At 45.9% G+C, this 21,059-nt stretch overlaps 1 protein-coding gene across 1 annotated transcript; it reads right to left on the bottom strand.

Annotated features, from left to right (window-relative positions):
* Nucleotides 1–237: 237 nt before the first annotated feature.
* Nucleotides 238–20,887, bottom strand: DESI1 (desumoylating isopeptidase 1). The gene is made up of 6 exons (XM_022596901.2): nucleotides 20,610–20,887; nucleotides 7,454–7,475; nucleotides 6,257–6,326; nucleotides 3,155–3,264; nucleotides 2,374–2,496; nucleotides 238–554 (listed from the first exon to the last, which is right to left on the bottom strand). Exons 1-6 carry the CDS (start codon nucleotides 20,695–20,697, stop codon nucleotides 461–463), a joined length of 507 nt encoding a protein of 168 aa, XP_022452609.1. The 5' UTR covers nucleotides 20,698–20,887; the 3' UTR covers nucleotides 238–460.
* Nucleotides 20,888–21,059: the final 172 nt, after the last annotated feature.

Here is a 21,059-nt window from a genome sequence, read left to right on the forward strand (position 1 = left end):
GGTTCATTTATTGGTGGAGAGTAACCGTTTCCAGGTCATGGATAATGTAAAACTCACCTGGGTCCCACAGGTGGTGGCAACCTGCGTAGAGCGTGGGCATTCTCTGGAAAGAGGTTCTGGGCTGGGGCTCCCCTAGACTGTGTCTGTTGCTTTCTGCTTAAACAAATGCCCTCTGTTTCTCCAGTGTGGAGGACGCTTAGGAAGCAGCGTCAAAAGTGAACTCACAGACAAGACAGCCTGAATAAATTAGTATAATACTATTAGAAGGGATGGCATTTTGTTCTGTTTCTTAGCAGCATTGTTCTACATGCAGCCTGATGATCTCCTTCCCTGGGAAATTTAAAAAGCCGTTCCCTGGTTGTTAGCTCTGATGTAAAATTATAAAATAGAAATCTCGTAGGGTTTGTTTTGTTTAAAAAGGAAAAGCCCTGGTGAGGCAGGGCGGTCCCATGCAGTCCTGTTAGCTCTGGCCATTGGGTCGGCCCACCGTGCTCCCTCCGGGAGGCTGGATCTGGATGGAGTCCAGGAGGGGCCTCAGGGCCTGTCCAAAGGGCCTGCAGAGAGAACAGACACGGGAGCTGGAGTGGGCTCTCGGACGCAGACTGCCACAGCTGGCCGGCGCGCCCAGCTCTGCCCACACGTGCAGCAGCACTGCCACGCCAGAAAAAAGTTCGCTACAGTCCATTTAATTTTCTCACCTATCTCATACATCCTTTTTCATAGAGGGGATCTCTACATAGTTGCTCTGCATTTTTACTCCTGGTGTCCCTTCCTTAGTAAATGCTACCATCGTACTACCTTTGCCTCCTGGTTAGCTGTGGTTTGAAAAGGTTGGAGACATACTGGGAACTAGAGCTTTCTGTACTTTCTGTACTTGTATTTTTAATTCTCATGGTACAAGAAGATAAAGTTTAAGTGAGGAAGCTGAGGTAAAAGAAAAAGGATATGAAAAAGAAAAAGTCAGAAGTGAGGATGGCACATAATTGGACTCCTCAGGGAACTGAGGTCTTCTAGGGAGTACAGGGAATACTCAGGAAAAATGACAAGTGCAGGATGTCAGAAGGTGTTAATGCCACTGTATAAGGGCTCCCAGTTCGCTCTCAGAGTAGCTTAGCTGGAAAAAAGACCACAAATGCTGTAGTCTTAGAGACTTTCCAAGATTACTGCAACCTTAAGTCCGGTTGCCCACAACACATCTCAGTTACTGGCTTTCTTTTTCTTCGGTGATACTGCCATTTTTGAAAACCACCCCCAAATTCAAAGGAAATGAAATATTGTAAAGCATAAACTGATGAAATGAAGAAATACTAACCCCAATTCCAACAAGTCCAGGAACCCCACCCATCAAATAATAATAGCAAGAACATTCCAGCTACTCGGGTTTGCTCAGGGCCCAATAACCTAGATCCTTCAGCAATGCTGTGGTGTTTAACACACCCACCAAGGAATAGGAAGGCAGGGCCAGGACTGGGACGTGGGGCTCTCCTCACCAGCTCGACACAGACAATAGCCTTCTTTCCTGTGTAAGTTTTTCCTGAGGGGCTCCTACCTGGGTGCGAAGAACAGCTCACCTTGCTGAGTCTGCTAAACCTGCCAGGATCCCTGTTGAACAGGTCCCCAGTTCAGGAGAAACTGAGTCGGAGTCAGCAAATGGACCCGGTCCTAGAGTGGGCAGAGGCTGCCTGAACGCAATCAACAGCAAAGGGAGGGAGGGGTGTGATGGCATTGGGGGTGCCTGGATGATGGCCCACAAGGCTTGGACTGAGGAGTCCAAGTTCCCTGAGGAGTCCAAGTTCCCTGAGTTCCCTGAGGAGTCCAATTATGTGCCATCAGGGAGGGAGGGGCTACACAGTATTTTTGAAGAAAACATCTACCGAAGGCTGACTGTGCGCTACGAGGTACGAGGGCGATTAGGAGGTTTGAAGGTGTCAAAGAACTCAAGGTGTAGGGGAAGAAGGACGAACAACAGTTTCAAAACAAGTCACCCAACTAATTCTCTGACCTACTCTCGGCTCGTCTATCTAAACCGCCTTTTAAGTGGGCACTTCTGGGGAGTGGCGTGCTTCATGTGCAATGGGGAAGACAGATACCAGGACTCTGTACAAACACTGGGGCCAGCGTCAACTGGGTTTCTAAGTTCTGCAGTTGCACTCAGGTCAGGATAGAGTCGGTCCAACTCCAAGGAGGGTGAAGGTAACACAGGTGAGCACCCGAGAGTAGAAAGAACGGTGGCGTTCTATGTTAGAAGCTGCCGTCACGACACCCCACCCAGCTTGGGAGGGTTCTGCTGAGAACAGTGGGGGCACATGTGGGCCAGAGGAGAGGCCCTGTCTGTGAATGGGGATTTCAAAGGCAGAGACAGAGGCCACTTACGTGGAGAGAACTTCAGAGGGAAGGTCAGTGATGTAAGAAGGGATCTTCCGCCCAGTCAGGAACTGTGCCACTTCATTGCTGAAGGTGTTACAGTTGTGTTCAAAGAGGTTGTAGGCTTCACCTCTGTACATCGTGAGAAGGTTTGGGAAACAGATATGAAAGTCAGCAACCATGTATGGGAAACCATTCAAACCAGGTAACAGAATGGTGAGCACAGCTGAATTTGAGGACTGCGATTTCCCCTCTCTTACACCCAAAAGGAGTGCCTGATTTGCCACTCTGGGCATTTTAAGGGAAGGATGAAATAAACACATTTGGCTCCTCCACAGTTTCAGGAGAATCTTTATAGTCACAAAAGCAGAGCTACAGGGTTAGAGTTTAACACTTCAAATTGACTAAAGTTTAAGAGAAAATATGCTCAAGTTTGTATTTTATCCCAACCTCTCTACAAACCCCGTTTTTGATTTTCAGGATAAAATACTGCTGTTGAGAGCAGCATGTGCTGAAATAGCGCAGCTGATTTTCATCAGAAGGAATAAACAGCCCTTCCTTTCCTCAAAAGTTTCAGCAGTACATATGCTGGGATGGAACAGTGGCCTTGGAGGCAATGCCGAGCTCTTTTTGTGTAACGATTAACTGCTTTCCCTTCATATTTATTCAGCAAATACCGGGTCAAACACGCTGAGTGTTCTGGGGGAAATGACCTGGTGGCTGCCCCTGCGGGCCAATCATCTAGTGGGGGAGACAGACACAACTAACCACCACCCCTGTCTCCACTCACCGGAACAGAGACTCCCCCAGGGAGGACAGGTACTCCAGGAAGATTTCTTCTGTGACTTCTGTACTCCCCACATCAACCACAGAATCTGGGGGCCCAAGCAACGTACCTCCCTAAAAAAGCCAACCCAAAGAAAGTCAGTAAATCACTCTCTCCACTGAATTTTTTCATGTGGTTTCCCATGGAAGACCACAAATGTTCTGTTCCAACAACTTTTAACTCTCAGAGCACCCAGGACAGATGAAGAGTTATTATTTTTTTTAAAATTTATTTACTTTAAAAATTTATTTTTGGCTGCATTGGGTCTTCGTTGCTGCGCTCGGGCTTTTCTCTAGTTGTGGCGAGCCAGGGCTACTCTTCGTTGCGGTGCGCGGGCTTCTCATTGCGGTGGCTTCTCTTGTTGCGGAGCACAGGCTCTAGGTGCGCAGGCCTCAGTAGTTGTGGCACCCAGGCTCAGTAGTTGTGGCTTGTGGGCTCTAGAGCGCAAGCGCACTAGTTGTGGTGCATGGGTTTAGTAGCTCCACGGCATGTGGGATCTTCCTAGACCAGGGTTCGAACCCGTGTCCCCTGCATTGGCAGGCAGATTCTTAAGCACTGAGCCACCAGGGAAGCCCAGTAGTTAGTTCCTATTTGTGTCAAGGTTATAATGGCTTAGAGCTCCCTGGAGACTTTCCATCGCCACGTGCTGGCAACATGGCTAAGAAGTCAGGTGTCCTGTTTCTGGCAGGGCCCTGGGAAGCTTAGTCTCCTGCAGGTCAGACTCCTGACACTGTCCATTCATTCAGTTGATAAAAGGATAGAAACCCGGAATCTGAAGTCTCCCTTTGGCCCCAACATGCCTACTCACGAGGGCAGAACAGGACGACTAGAAATGGCTCACACTTGACAGGCCATCTTTCCAGGTCTATATTCATAATGTATGCAGCCAGTTTTTTTTGTGACACACTTGATATCCCTTGTAACACTGGGAAAATGTGAATAACTGTGAGGAAGCTGGAAGGCTGGCAAATATTTCCACAATTCAGTTCCTTTTTGATCTGTGAGGCTAATTTAACGAGGTGATAGGGTTCCTCTGGCAAGGGAGTTAATGGTCCCCGAAAGACCTACAGAAAAGTCTCAGCCATGGGTTAACAGACTGCCATAGCAGACTCAAGGAGAGACCGAGGTCCTGGGGGAAACCAGCCAAGCGGAAAGCAACAGGGTCACTGAAGAGGAGAGAGCTGGGAATGGGCTGAGGAGTAAGGGAGAGTACTCCAGAGCAGAGCTCCCTGAAAAGATCATAAGTTCACACAATAGCAGCTATTGAGCACCTACTATGTGCCTGACGTTGTTCTAGGCACTGGGGAAAACATGGTGAGTAGGATAATCATTGTAGTCAGAGTTGCAAGAAACTAAAAGGTCATTATTCAACCCCCTATTATTCATTCATATGACAAATATGTACTGAGAACTTACTATCTGCCAGGCCTTATGCTAAGCATTGGACAAAACAGATGAGATTCTTGCCCTCGTGGAGCTTATAGTCTACCAGGGAAGGCAAACAAAAAAATCCCATAAACCATGTATAATTACGAGCTGCGATAGGGTCTTGCTGGAAAAAGTACTGCTGTCAGTACTTAAGACAGGGGACCTTCCCAGTCCGAAGGGTCAGAGAAGACTTGGCTGAGAAAGTGACATTGAGTTCATCTGGAGAATGGAGAGGCATAACCACATGAAGGGTCAGGGAGGTAGACTGAAGTCAGAGGACAGGTTTAAATGTCCAAGGTGTGTTCAAGGAATGAGAAGAGGGGGGTGGGGAAGGGCACAACCTGCAAAGAGGCCACCCAGAGAGACCGAGACCAGATCAGATGGGGCCTTGTAGGCTATGCTGAGCTTTCTTGTTTTTATTCCAAGAGCAACGGGCAGAGTACTGACTTAAGCAGGGGAATGCCATGATCAGATTTTCATTCTGAAACAATCACTTTGCCTCCTGTACAGAGAACTGACTGAGAAGGAATAGTAGATGAATTGCTGTGGTCCAGGCTAGAAATGAGGGTGGCCTGGATTAAGGTGAAAGCTCTGGAAAAATGAGACGAGATGAAGAGAATTAGACTGGTTTAAGGTACACTTACAAGATAGAACAGACGTGGGCTTAACAAAGGACTTGTTATATGAGGTGGGGGGGGCCAGTGGGAGGAAGAGATAAAAAAAATGACTTCCCATTTATAAGTATCAAAATGCATGGTTTGGACTTCCCTGGTGGCACAGTGGTTAAGAATCCACCTGCCAATGCAGGGGACACGGGTTCGAGCCCTGGTCCGGGAAGATCCCACATGTCGCGGAGCAACTAAGCCCATGTGCCACAACTACGGAGCCTGCGCTCTAGAGCCCACATGCCACAACTACTGAAGTCCGCGTGCCTAGAGCCTGGGCTCCACAACAAGAGAAGCCACCACAATGAGAAGTCCACGCACCTCAACAAAGAGTAGCACCCCCTCGCCGCAACTAGAGAAAGCCTGCGCGCAGCAACGAAGACCCAACGCAGCCAAATAAATAAATTTTTTAAAAAAAGAATGTTTTTTTGGTCTTTGCTTGAGTACCTCCTGTGATGACCCTTAGACAGCTCCGACAAATTTTCTGGAAAAGGGCATGGGCTTTGGAGTCAGAGAGACGTGAGTTTTAGTACTGGTGCTGTAACTGGCCATGTAACTTTGGGCAACTCACTTTACCTCTCAGAGCCCTCATAGTTCACACTGACTGAGCTTCACATTGACTGAGTTCATACCATGCACAAGGCACTGAGCTGGTGATGGTGACAGAAGAATGAGACAGTCTCAGCTTACAAGGAGCTTACACAGGGCTCCCCCTGGAGACTCAGGAACAGCCCATTTCACCATAACATGCTCAGTGTGACACAGAGGGACCACGAATACCATGGGAGCAGAGGGGAGGTCAGCTAGCTGGAAGATCTGGGAAGGGTATTCTTGAGCTGAGTCTTAAGGTCACCATGAGGAGCTATGCCACAGGCCTGTATACACTGGGCTAGAAGCCAGAACTATAGAGGAGAACAAAGTTCCTGGTCTATGGGAACCTGAGACTGCAGACAGGGTGGGGGAAGACACTCACCGGTGGACAGCTGGAGATACCGCCACTGCCGAAGAAGAACTCATCCTTGTGTACAACTATGGAGGTGTGCCTGCAATGCAGAGAAGAGGCAGAATAAGCCAGAAAGCTTAAAATTGGTCCGAGAAAAAGCAAACACCACACTGCAATGAGTGATTTCTGCCTAAGGATATGACTTATAAGGTCAACATCTTTATAAAACTAACCAAACAAAGGTAAGATAAATACCATAGGCCAGAGTTTCTCAACTTTGGCACTACTGACATTTGGGGCTGGCTAATCCTCTGTTGTGGGGACTGACCTGTGCATTCTAGAATGTTCAGCAGATCCTGGCCTTTACCCACTAGATGGCACTAGCATTACCTGCCTCCGCTGTGGCGACAAACATGTCTCCAGACATCGCCAAAGGTCTCCTGGGGGCAGAACTGTCCCTTGTTGAGAACCACCACTGTAGATCATGTAAGCAGACAGGAGTCCTTACAGATTCACCCCAGTATTAACAAATCAATTACTGAAATAAATCTCTGCAGACCAAGGTGTGTTCCCAGACTTTTTAAACTAACAGGAGCAGTTAACCTGGACCACGTTGAGAGAAAGACCAGATGATAAGTGTGAAACTATTTCAGGTGAAGGTGCTCATATTACTTCTTGGTTCGAGTCAAACAAAGCAAAGGGTCATTCTGGTCAACCAATATGTCAGCAGGCTCTAGGATCCAGACAGAACGCTGACCTAAGGTTTTTCTCAGAAATGGAATTGAGCCCAGCCACCACCTTGTGTCTGACAGGGATGGGTCTGAGAGACCAAAGTAGAATGTGTTCTAAGACAGACATGTGGGATACTCATGGCTTCCATAGTTAGAAAGCTTGGTCAGGGGTGTACATGACATCATTCCACCTTTCTTTAGGACAGGTTTTCTCAACCTCTGCACCACTGATATTTCTGGTTGGAAAATTCTTCATTGTGGAGGGGTGTCCTGTACAATGTAGGATGTTTATAGCAGTATCCCTGGCCTTCACCCATCCACCCCAAAAGTCTCGAGACACTGATAACTCCTGGCTGGGAACCACTGCTTTAGAACTTGAAGATTTGTGACTTGAGAGAGCCAGGTTTCAAACTGGAAGCCACAGATTGGAACCTGAAATGCATGGGTGCTATTTGGTTTCATAAACCAGCCAATTAAGGAGTCCCACCCAGCTTACCAGATGCCTTCCAGTTGTTTCCCTGTGGAGAAAGAAAGAACAGATTTAATCACTTGGGACTAGACTAACTGGCCCCCCAGCCAGAGTAAATTTAGAACATCAGTCAAACCCAGAGTAACCCATTATAAACCTCCTGGGGGACTTTCTAGGAAAGCAATTCTCCTCCAATAAGGTCCTTAGGTCATGACATGGTATGTTGTGTTAAATAAGCTGAAAAAATAATCAGAATCCTTAAGCAGAATGCAAGATGGAACACTGGTATAGAGGTACCCAATTTTATGTCTGCTTTTCTTTCCCCTTTAGGGTCAACTCAACTCTGCCTTTTTAATGTCTTTGTCTCATCTACAGAGATAAAGCAAAACGATAGTATAGAGGACTTCCCTGGTGGTCCAGTGGTTAAGACTTTGCCTTCCAATGCAGGGGGTGTGGGTTCAATCCCTAGTTGGGGAGCTAAGATCCCACATGCCTCGTGGCCAAAAAACCAAAACATAAAAAAACCAAAGCAATATTGTAAGAAATTCAATAAAGACTTTAAAAATGGTCCACAGCAAAAAAAAAAGAAAAAAGAAAAAAAAATCTTAAAAATAGTGTAGAAAAACTATTGTCCACTTCTTCATGGAGCATATGTGAGGTGAAATCCTTTAGAAAATTAGAGAGCAAACTGCAGATGCCATCCATTTGAACAGTCAATGCACATGTATTCTACACCTCTATATGCCAGAAATGATGCGAGGTATGGAAATGCAAATATGAACAGATTACTGTCCTGCCTTTAAGGAGCCCAAAGTCAAATGGAAAGAGAGAGACACACGTAACTAACTAAAACACAATGTTGATAGGCTCCATAATAGTGGTAAACATAATAAAGATAAAGAATTACCTTCACGAGCTGCAATTCAACCAATGAACAAACAGGGGAGGGATGGACATTTGTGCCAGTGGGAATAGTATGTACAAATGCATAGTTGTGAAAAAGACTAAGGTCTTGCAGGGTAGAGCAAAGGGTGCAGTGATGGTGGTAAGAGGACGAGTGGCAGGCAAGGGTGTGAGCAAAGTAGAGCAAACCTGGACTGAAGGCTGCCCTACACTGTGGGGCATTGAAGGTTTTTATGCAGTAGAGTGCCCTGATCAGATCCATGTTTTTAAATGATAACTGTATCTTCTAAGAGATAACTGTAGGAATAGAAGATGAATTGGAGGGCAGAGAGTAGAGAGAGCAGACGAGAGCGAGGAGGTCTTTGCAGTAGTCCACGGGAGGTTCCACAGTGCTAAGGATGAAGAGGAAGGGCAGTGAAAGACATGAGAACATTATCAAACATCACTCATTCACCTTTGGTAATAATTTTATGGTAACTGTTTATTGATTGCTGAATTGAATACTTTCAATGCTTCAGTGTTTGCCCTGTGACTTTCTAAAGGATGAAACTCTAGGCACTGTGTGGAAGGAGAGGTGATATGATTACACTTCTCCCTTTGCATAAGTTGCACTATTTTGCCCCTGTAAGAAAGCTTTTAAAATAAGATAACAGTAGCCTAATTTTCTTTTTTTTGGAAGAGACAGAAGAAGCCATGGGTCCTGCATGACAACCTATTGATGGCTCAGCATAGTGTCATCAGAGGCAGTTAAGAATATGGCACAGGTTCGGAGCTGAGCTTTTTCCCTTTGCTAGCGATGGATCTTGGGCAAGTTTACGCAACTTGAGCCACAGTTTCTTCAATACAAAGTTGTTGTAACCGGTAATGATAATCTGTATAAAGCATCACAGTGTGTGGTACACACAAGTTTGATAAATGGAGATATTACGTATGATAGCCTCCTTGGGGAAAAGGGTGAAGACTTTCAAAAGATAAAAGAAGGTGCTTCCCTGGTGGTGCAGTGGTTAAGAATCCGCCTGCCAGTGCAGGGGACATGGGTTCAAGCCCTGGTCCGGAAAGATCCCACATGCCGCGGAGCAACTAAGTCCGTGCACCACAACTACTGAGTCTGCGCTCTAGAGCCTCTGAGCCACAACTACTGAAGCCCGCATGCCTAGAGCCCGTGCTCTGCAACAAGACAAGCTACTGCAATGAGAAGGCCGCGCACCGCAACGAAGAGTAACCCCTGCTTGCTGCAACAAGAGAAAGCCTGCGTGCAGCAATGAAGACCCAATGCAGCCATAAATAAATAAATAAAATGCAACGTTAGGGACTTCCCTGGCAGGCGGATTCTTAACCACTGCACCACCAGGTAAGCCCTAACGTTTCACTTTAAATAGAGCTGACGTGCTCTTCTGGACTGCCACTTATAAAACAGCTTGCTGTCTAAAAGGCAGCAATTTGTTGTTTATTTCCTTGGAGACATGCAATGATGCATGAAACTAGACGTATAAGGGATAGTGCTTTCTCTTGACTGTTCCTGCTCTCATTTACTTTGGGAAAAACACTATACTTGTATGAGAAGAAGTACAGTGTAGTGAACAAGAACACAGGTTCTAGTGTGGACAGGTCAGGTCTGAATCCTATCAGTTCAGTCAGTGAACTAATGTTTATGAAGTGACTATTATACTTCAGGCAATATTCTTGGCAGTAGGGATACATCAGTAAACAAACGAGATGAAAAAAAACCTCCTTCATTGTATTTACAGGGTGGGGAGATAGGACAGTCAATAAATACTACTAATAAACATAATAAATCATAGTAGGTTAACAATAATGAGTGATAAAGAAAAATAAGAGCAGGGTAAGGGACACTGGGAGTTTCAGGGATGGTCAGGGTGGGCCTCTTTGAGAAAGTGTCATTTGAGCAAAGGCCTGAAGGAGGCAAGGGAGGGAGCCATGCAGAGGCAGGACATGCTAGGTGTATCTGAGGGACCTTAAGGAGGCCCGTGTGGCTAGACTTGGTGAGTGAGAAGGAGAAAAGTAGGAGATGAGCAGAGGTAATCGAGGACCAGATCATATAGATGAACTTGTAGAAGTTGAGAACTTTTCTAAGCCTGAGCTGTCCAGTATGGTAGTCACTGACCACGTGTGGTTATTAAAATTAAAAGAACAAATTCAGTTCCTCAGTTGACTACTGCATTTCCAGTACTCAGTAGCCACATGTGGCTAGCAGTTAGAGATGGGACAGTGCAGATCTAGAACATTTCCATCATTGCAGGAAGTTTTTCTGGATGGCATTGTTTAAACCTTAGTTTCCTATTCTGTCAGAAAAAAAAAAAAAGTATAGTAATAGTGTCTACCTCATAACATTTCCAAGGTTAAAAGAGATGACACACAAAATAGGCCCAGCACAGTGCCTGGCACATAATATATGCCCCCCACAAACTAACCCTTCTGGGACTTCCCTGGTGGTCTAGTGGTTAAGAATCCGCCTTCCAATGCAGGGAACTTGGGTTCGATCCCTGTTCGGGGAACTAAAATCCCACATGCCGCAGGGCAACTAAGCCTGCGGGCTCTAGAGCCCCCGTGCCCCAACTACTGAGCCTGCGCGCTGTAACTAGAAGGAAGCCCACGTACTGCAACAGAAGATCCCACTTGCCGCAACGAAGATCCTGCAACTAAGACCTGACGCAGCCAAATAAAAACAAACAAACAAAAACTAACTCTTCTTTTACCCTTCATGATTTGAAAGTGTTATGGCTGCTTTCATAGTACCTTGGTATGGATACTACCTTTTTCCCTCATTAGACTATAATTGTCTCAAGGACAAGGTCAGTTTCTTATGCATCTTTGCAATTCTAGCACCTAGCAAAGAACCTGGAACAGAGATGCTACATGCACAGCTGTTGTGATTGACACACAGTGCTAATGAGGCCAAAGTTCTTAACCCCAATCTTGGCTGCCCTGGCTTGTTACTCAAATGACTTTGCAACCCTGGCATATTGCACCCTAAGTCTGCTACTGCCTTCTCAGATGCCTATGTTCAATGACCCAGGTGGACAGGTGGCAGGTACAGATGCACCGGTTCAAACCCAGCCCTACTAAAATAATGGGTTTTTGGAGAGAGGCCTCAGAGACCATCCTGCCACTTATTTTACACCTGAAAAACAATTCAAAAGTTGTGGGATACAAACCCTACTTTATTCTACTTGATATTCTCTGTATTGATCACTAAATTTATCTGTAAGCTGGACATTATACTTCCTCCTTATTCAACTACATCAAGGTATGCTTAAGATCACATCCATCCATAGAATGGTGATAGAAACTGTAGAAAAAAGATCCTCTTATTCATTCTTTCATTTATTAATCTGTCTACCAAACACTTGGAGCCAACAACATTTAAAATGGATTGAGTGGATTTACATCCTTTCTTAATTTAAAGTGCTTCATAATTATCCTTATTCTGACATCTTTACATGATAGAGTGGAACAAATAGTTATTAATATCATTTCAAACAGGTAAATAAAGATGCATGGTTTGTCCAGTGTAAAGACAAGAAAAAAAAAGGATGTAACCATGTACTTGTTGGAGCAGCTCAGGTAGAAACGTAAGGTTGGCTACTCAGTGGCCTGCTCTCATGAGGACAAGAACGAGGGTCATGGCCTCCTCTGGGGGTGACAGGCATTGTAAAGTGGGACTGAACTGATTTAAAAAGTTTTTTCAGCTAGACTGAGGTACAGTAGGTGAGTAGATGGTGGGGGTTTGAGATTGAATTGGGGCATAAGGCCATTTTGGGATGTGAATTAGGCTCAGTGGATATTAGCACACTATAGGAACAGACTGTTTTCCCACTAGGATTTCCTCAGCAAGCTGGAGAGTGGGTGGGTCAGATGGCTGCATGTCTCAAGCTTGCTGGCACGTCCGTTGCGTTGATTTTGAAGCCTATGAGGTATGCACATGAAAACAAATAGAAGGGCTTCCCTGGTGGCACAGTGGTTAAGAATCCGCCTGCCAATGCAGGGGACACAGCTTTGAGCCCTGGTCTGGGAAGATCCCACATGCCGCGGAGCAACTAAGTCCGTGCGCCGCAACTACTGAGCCTGCACTCTAGAGCCCGTGAGCCACAACTATTGAGCCTCGTGCCACAACTACTGAAGCCCATGCACCTAGAGCCCGTGCTCTGCAACCAAAAGCCACCACAATAAGAAGCCCGTGCACTGCAATGAGTAGCCCCCTCAAAAAAAAAAAAAAAAACCTAACGTAAAAGGGCTTCCCTGGTGGCACAGTAGTTGAGAGTCCGCCTGCCGATGCAGGGGACACGGGTTCGTGCCCTGGTCCAGGAAGATCCCACATGCCACGGAGCGGCTGGGCCCATCAGCCATGGCCGCTGAGCCTGCGCGTCCGGAGCCTGTGCTCCACAATGGGAGAGACTGCAGCAGTGAGAGGCTCGCATACCACAAAAAAAAAAAAAAAAAAAGAGTAGCCCCCACTTAATGCAACTAGAGAAAGCCTGTGAGCAGCAATGAAGATCCAACACAGTCAAAAATAAAAACAAGTAAAAAAATAAATTTATTAAAAAAAAAAAAGAATCCACCTGCCAATGTAGGGGACACGGGATCGAGCCCTGGTCCGGGAAGATCCCACATGCTGCAAAGCAACTAAGCCCGTGTGCCACAACTACTGAGCCTGTGCTCTAGAGCCTGCGAGCCACAACTACTGAGCCTGCATGCTGCAACTACTGAAGCCCACGCGCCTAGAGCCCATGCTCTGCAACAAGAGAAACCACTGCAATGTGAAGCCCACGCACTGCAACGAAGAGTAGCCCCCGCTCACCGCAACCAGAGAAAGCCCGCGTGCAGCAACAAAGACCCAACGCAGCCAAAAATAAAAAAGAAAACAAAAAAAAGAAAACAAATGGAAGACATGGATATTAGCCCTGTTTTTCATCATGCACAACAAAGAATGTAGAGTGAGGTCCACACTAGTCAGCCGTCCACTGATTGTAAAAAGTAAAGTCAGGGCTTCCCTGGTGGCGCAGTGGTTGAGAGTCTGCCTGCCGATGCAGGGGACACGGGTTCGTGTCCCGGTCCGGGAAGATCCCGCATACCGCAGAGCGACTGGGCCCGTGAGCCATGGCCGTTGAGCCTGCGCGTCCGGAGCCTGTGCTCCGCAATGGGAGAGGCCACAACAGTGAGAGGCCCGCGTACCGCAAAAAAAAAAAAAAAAGTAAAGTCAGTACATAAAAGCCAAGGAGAAAATACTCCATCTACCTCCTCATCAATTAAGGTAATGGAGCTTGTGCATATAGACATTCCTGCTGGTTATGGGTTGTGCTCAAGATCAGCACCTGGCATACTGCTGGTGCTAGATAAATGTCTATTAACAAGCATAAAGTGGGTGATGTTGCTGGGACTCCAGGGGCAGGCAGTATTAGCTCATTAGTATAAATCAAAAGTAGCCCTAGCTCACCTCCTAGATTTCACCCCACAGTGACAAAGTGTTCTTTTTATTTATTTATTTATCTGGCTGCGTTGGGTCTTTGTTGCTGTACGTGGGCTTTCTCTAGTTGCAGAGAGCGGGGGGGGCTACTCGTCGTTGCGGCGCGAGGGCTTCTCACTGCAGTGGCTTCTCTTGTTGTGGAGCACGGGCTCTAGGCATGTGGGCTTCAGTAGTTGTGGCTTGCAGGCTCTAGAGCGCAGGCTCAGTAGTTGTGGCTCATAGACTTAGTTGCTCCACGGCATGTGGGAATCTCCCCGGACCAGGGCTCGAACCTGTGTCCCCCTGCGTTGGCAGGCGAATTCTTAACCACTGCGCCACCAGGGAAGTCCCTGACAAAGTGTTCTTAATTGGCAGTGTTTTAATGTGACTTGCCAGATTACCAGCAATGTGAAAGGGTTAACTCAAAAAATCAGCTTATTCTTCTCTGGAACTACCAGGTAAATGTCGAATCTATGTGGGAAAAGGTAAAAGGATACATTTGTATAACATAAGTGGACCTCTGTGCCTATAGGCTAAAAAAAAATGCCTATTGGCAGTTGCCCCTCCTTTAGGTAGAGAGGTTATCACAAAATCAAAATGCAAAACATTGCTAAAAACTAAGAGGGTATTTTAATCCTCAAAAAAGGGTAGATTTAAAACTACTTAATACTCTAGCACTAGGATTCCTTGGAGCCAGTACAGGATTCTTTCTCAGAATAAAAATAACTAATTTGTGAGTTCTTTATTTCAGTACTCAGAAGGTTCCCTCTTAACCACTGCTTGTTATTAGTCAGGCCTTGTAGCAATGCTTTGAGGTAGGTCTGCAACATCCTGTCACTTACTCAGGTTGTATTTACTGAATGCCAGTAACTGTGCTAAACTCTGGGGATACACTCAAGAGTTCTTGCCCCCATTGGAGCTTAAAGTCAAGTTGGCGCTGGGGGAGTGGACACAGATGAGAAAACATGCAATTTAAAAATAGAATGATAAATGCTATTAAAGGAGATTACAGGATGTTATCAGCATATTATAGAGACACATGACCAAGATTTTCGAGGTGGGGGACAGGGAAAGTTTCCTGTAGGAAGTAACATTTCAGTTGAAACCTCAAGGATAAGCAGAAGTTATCCAGGCTAAGAGATGGGGAGAGAAAGTATTCCTGGCAGAGAGCACAGCCTTCGAAAAGTCTAGAGGTAAAAAAGAACTGAACGGGTTCAGTCCTGTTACAGTGTGAAACAGCCCTTCTCCACTGGGGTTCTGCAAGAGAATTAAGCCCTTATGCCCTGAGGAATCTATTGGGAGAATGAGAAAATAGCTACTCAGATCATTTTCCCTAGTGCTTAATTCTCTTGTGGAACCCAGTTGAGAAAGGCTCATGTACAGTGTGTTCAGTATGTAGAGACAGGTGAGGGTGGAGAGAAAAGCAGGAGAAGGATCACGAAGGGCTTGGTGTTTTTTCATTTTGCCAGAAAGAAACTGCACGATTACTAAATTAATTCATTGGATGGATGTAAAACAGTGCACACAATGAACAAAAAAAAATCTAAAACAAAGCACAATAGATGGCATTAAAACGTTATAAAAAATCCTCAGATTCAAATAAATTCTACTTAATCTTTAAGCTTGAGTTCAAGTCTCAATCATTCCTATAATCAATATTTACTGACCACTAGCTCTGAAAGGCCACTGGGGACACACAGGGGAGTCAGAGTTCCTGCCCTCCAGGAGCTCAAGGTTCTTGCTTAAGTCTTTCTGACACATCCAGCCCACCATGGCCTGTCCCATCTTTCAAGGCCTAAAATAATTGTTTCACCACTCACCCCTTTTTGGCATCTAATCATAATTTCTATTTTTTTTAATTCACTTTTTATTTTTTTTAAATTTACTTTATTTATTTATTTGGCTGCGTTGGGACTTTTCTGCTGCACGTGGGGTTTCTCTAGCTGCGGCGAGCAGGGGCTACTCTTTGTTGCAGTGCACGGGCTTCTCACTGCGGTGGCTTCTCTTGTTGCAGAGCATGGGCTCTAGAGCACAGGCTCAGCAGTTGTGGCACACGGGCTCAGTTGCTCCGTGGCATGTGGGATCTCCCAGACCAGGGCTTGAACCCGTGTCCCCTGCATTGGCAGGCGGATTCTTAACCACTGCATCACTAGGGAAGTCCTAATCATAATCTCTTTTGTGCTGTTATCTAATGTTGCATATGCACAGCATTACTTTTAACTAATTAAACTCCTCGAGGACAGAGTCCATGTCTTTTATTTCATTACTATTTGTACTACAGAATTAAGCAAGGAACTGAGCAGTGTAAAATCTCAAATATTCATTTGATTGCATTCTGCCAAGAAATACATAAACACACACACACACACACACACACACACACACACACACACATTCCATATGCCTAAGTCTTTAAACCTGACAACAATTTTTTTTGTGTGTGTGTGGTACGCAGGCCTCTCACTGTTATGGCCTCTCCCGTTGTGGAGCACAGGCTCAGGACGCGGAGGCTCAGCGGCCATGGCTCACGGGGCCAGCCGCTCCGTGGCATGTGGGATCTTCCCGGACCAGGGCACGAACCTGTGTCTCCTGCATCGGCAGGCAGACTCTCAACCACTGTGCCACCAGGGAAGCCCCCTGACAACAATTTTGAGATAGGCTTGTAAAGAAAAATAAAAGTGATCTTGGAACACGTACATGCACACAAACTTCAGATCGGAAAACAATCAACAAATATAAAGTATCCCTTACCACGATTAAACAAATATAACAAACCTCCACCATTATCTTTATGTACTTTAGCACAGAAAGAGGTCAAGAAATTTAAAGAGCAGCCAAAATTATTAAAAGGACAAACTGAAGGACAATCATAATAGCTAATTATCTTAGGCAAATAGTAACTATGAAAAAAAAAGTACAATCAGGCTGTCTGCTCGATTAGAGTGATAAGGATAATTCCAGGACTGTCTTCATTATGAGTGAAAGACTGTGGAGCAGGAATACCTTCACAGGAAGCAATTCTAGAAACTGAAAACTGGACAGGGTAAAACTGTGGAGTCTACATTGTTTCAGGGGAGAAAGGAATTACATTGGGTTTATCTAGTCTAATCAGGATTGTAATAGACTAGATGGGGGTCTTACAATGAGGAGCTGTCATAATAAGAGGCTACTATAACTAGATAAAGAGCCAGGCCACTCCACCCATGAAGTTCCCCCTTTAAAAAAAAAAAAAGAATAAGTTGGCACTGCTGATGAGGTCACACTAGTTCAGGACAATGAAGGCTAGGAGGGATGATCATAAAACTATGATTATGAATGGCACATACACATTGAATCCAGCTATTTTCCTCATCCAAATTTGAAACACTTGGCCAGAGATGCCTTTATAAACTTGAACTAGGTACCTACTTTACATCAATTATAAAGGAACATATTACACAGGAAAGGTGGTATAGCAAAATACCTGAGAACATGAGCTCTGGAAATCAGACTGCCTGTGTTTATAACCCAGCTCTGCCACTTACCAGCTGTGTGACCTGGGGAGCAAATTTCTTAATGTCCTATATCTTGGGTTCCTCAAATGAAAAATGGAGATAATAACAGGACCTACCTCACAAATTTGTGGTGAAGAATATAACACATGAAGATACTCAGAAAAAAAAGGGTCTGGCACATGGTAAGCACTCAGTAAATCTAGCTATTAATATGCTTCTAGAATTCATTGCAAAAATCAGGAAACAAATTGATTTTTTTAAATGTTCAAATATATTTAGGAATGGGAAATTAATAGTCGGCTTCTAACAGAACTGGGACATACCCAACTTTAAGGTTAGTGATGTCTGGATAGGATGCACCCATAAGGCAATGCCCATTTTCCATAAGTTTTTAACTCTAGAAAGTAATGATTACCACCTTTGATAACCCTTTATTCATTACTTTTGAAAAAGGCATAAAAGCAATATGAGAAAATGGGATAGAGAAGAGAGAATCAGATTTGCAGGCAAGGTAATGTTCTCAGAAATACCACTGGAATCAGATGTGCCAAACTGATGACGTTGGCTGAGGTCTTCTAGGATTTCACATCTATTAAAAAAGGTTTGGGGGGTGGGAGGGAGTCCCAGTACTCCACCTTCAGTTATGGCACCTTCCTCTTCACCCACTAAACTCCACAAAGGCCAGGCCACTTCTAGACCAGGCTAGGTTCTTTTTTGCCTGAGGGCCTTGGCAGGTTAATCCCCCTTCTGTTTGGAACATTATAACTCCCTCACCACCCACCTTGTGACTACTTCTTCCTCATCCTTTAATTCCCAACTTAAAAGTTACTACTTCTGATCCCCTTATTTAAAGTAGGTCTCTCTTCTTATTTTCTGTCTCAGCACCTAGTTGGCTTCCTGCACAACCTAGTACTTATCACGATTTGTAATTACTTCATTTGCTTATTTATTTTTAATGTCTTCCTCACTAAATAGCTCCATGATGACAGAGAACATCTTTATCACATCATTTTCAGTTAAGCTTAACACTGGGACTAGCACGTAGTAGACACTCAATGTCTGCTGAATGAATCATGAATCAATGATCCTAAGGCCCCCTTTAGCTAAAATCAATAACTAGTATATAATAGAACAAAAAAATATCCAGTGTAAAGGTGGAGGCTTTTATTTATGGGTCTAGGAAGTACCTAAGTAACTCCTCACTATGATCAAGCTAACTAAATGGCTCCATTACAAGACGTTTAGTCAGAACTTGACTGATGTAATGTACTAGTGACTAGCACCTTCCTCAAAAAGTGACTCTGTTAGTTTACTTTCAGATTGGCCTTATTCATTTTAACAGTTGGAGATCTAGGCCCAACCTTCTAATAATGGATTGGCTACATAAGAATTACCTGAGGAGCTTATTAACAATACAGATTTCTGGATCAAAACTCCAAAAGATTCTTATTAAGTACTTGTGTAATAAGACTCTAGAATCCATACGTTTAAAACTTTGCAGGAATTCCCTGGAGGTCCAGTGGTTAGGACTCCATGCTTTCACTGCCAAGGGTGAGGGTTCAATCCCTAGTTGGGGAACTAAGATCCCGCAAGCTGCGCGGCATGGCCAAAAAACTTTGCTTATTTTGAATAGAAAATATATGTATGTCTCCAGCGTCAAGTTCCCCTTTTCTTCTCTTTTTCTTTCACTGTGCAGCATGTAGTTTCCCCGACCAGGGATCAAACCTGTGCCCCCTGCAGTGGAAGCACGGAGTCCTAACCATTGGACCACCAGGGAATTCCCTAAGTTCCTCTTTTCATAAGCTACCACTGTTAGCAATTTTCTTATGTATCTTCCAGATAATTATTTGCCTAAACAACCATGTATCCTTTGCTTTAAACACACAACTGCATATTTAAAGAACTGTTCCAACTTCATTTTTTCTATTCCCATTTAACAATATATGTTGGGGGCTTCCCTGGTGGCACACTGGCTAAGAATCTGCCTGCCAATGCAGGGGACACGGGTTCGAGCCCTGGTCCGGGAAGATCCCACATGCCGTGCTCCGCAACAAGAGAAGCCACCACAATGAGAAGCCCGCGCAACGCAACGAAGAGTAGCCCCCGCTTGCCGCAACTAGAGAAAAGTCCATGCACAGCAACAAAGACCCAACACAGCCAAAAATAAAATAAAATAAAATAAACAAAAAACAATATATGTTGGAAATGAAGTTATCTGTATTTTTAACAAGCACCCTAGGTGATTCTGATGTGAAGCCAAATACAGGAATCACTCATTGCCCCAGGGTTAAGAGATTAAGTTCAACCCACTAAGACACATTAGAAACTCAGGACACTGAAACTCAAAAGCAGCCTTGCTTACTTGATCTCTGCCCTCTTGTCTCACAGATATGACATGAACTAAAACATTCTCTAATGTCTCCATAGAAGCCAGGAAATACTAGCCATTCAAATGGATGTTGCCAAAGCTGTTCAATTTTCAATTCCCAGAATCCTTTCCTGCCCAACATCATCTGAAATCACAAACCTGACAATTCCTATGTTACACAAGACATTTTGGTATTTGGGTTATAAAGAGGTTTGATCCATGCTGAACTAGGGCTGATTTTCTCTCCTGGCAGTTAAGTAGTTTAATGGAGCACAACAGAAATACTTCCCTTACTAATCCTTACTGACACAACAGCAACCAATCCTCCCCCAGAATTGCTTTCTTACCACCTGGGCAAAAGCAATTAACTTAGAAGCTGTTGAGAAGACCGCACTGTCAGGCGGAACTTGGTGAATTCTTGAGTTCGGGCTCCAGTAGACCTGACTTTACTTCTACCTGGGGGCAACGGCTGGGCCCCTGTGCAGCTCTAGCTTTCTCTCCCCACCTACCCCAGAGACTGCACAAAGAGTTTCATTTTGGCACGGAGGGAAGGCTCTCCTCCGCAGTGTCCCTTTCACCACGAGGGGCACCGCGCGGCAGGCATCTTCACCTCCACTCCACAGCGCCGAGGAAGGAGGTAGGGGGCTCCCCAAGCGAGTCAGGAAACCCACGGGGACCCAGCGCCGGCTTCCCCCACCTCCCAGCTGAAGTGGCTCTGAAGGTCTAGGGGAGAGCGTGACTCCTTTATCCCTTCTCCCTGGATTCAAACGTGATGAGGGCCAAGAGGGGCTTCGGGGGCCCAAACCTCAGACCCACACCTTCTCTACTGGGGCTCTTCTCCATCCTCTGGGCCTTCCCCTGAGCCATGGCACAGGCCTCCCCACCTCGGCCGGCCGTCTCGGCGCCCTCCGGCCCGGCTCCCGCCCTCCTTCCCGCCCGCCCCCAGCCCCTCACCCAGCATGATGGGGCTGAGCCGCCGGGCCAGGCCCTTGGACAGGTCGTACACGTAGAGCTTCACGGGATAGAGATTTGGCGGCTCCATCGGGACCCGTGGCGGCTGCAGCCACTAAGTCCCTCAGGCACCCGGCAGCTGCTTGGACCTTCCCGTACCCGACGGGGGAAGGGAGCGGAGGGAGCGGGGAGACCGAGCCCGGGCCCGGCCTAAGGGGCGGGGTAGAGGTCGCCCAGCGCTGCTCGCGCCCCCGCACCCGCCACCGGCAACGACTACCGTGAGGTGACAGAGCGGGGACCGGCCGGCTTCGCGCGGAAGACTGGGCGGGGGCAGGGGCGGGAGCGGGGGCGGGGACGCGGGCGGGGACGCATTCTCGCGCATGTGCGTACCGTCCTGATGGGCGGCGAGGGGCGGGTTTTCCCAGGGGGCGGGGCTTCGCGGACGGGGTGGTG

Source organism: Delphinapterus leucas, chromosome 11 (assembly GCF_059928025.1).
Source record: "Delphinapterus leucas isolate spDelLeu-1000000601 "Yukka" chromosome 11, BTC_Dleu_Yukka2, whole genome shotgun sequence".
NCBI classification, from domain to species: Eukaryota; Metazoa; Chordata; class Mammalia; order Artiodactyla; family Monodontidae; genus Delphinapterus; species Delphinapterus leucas.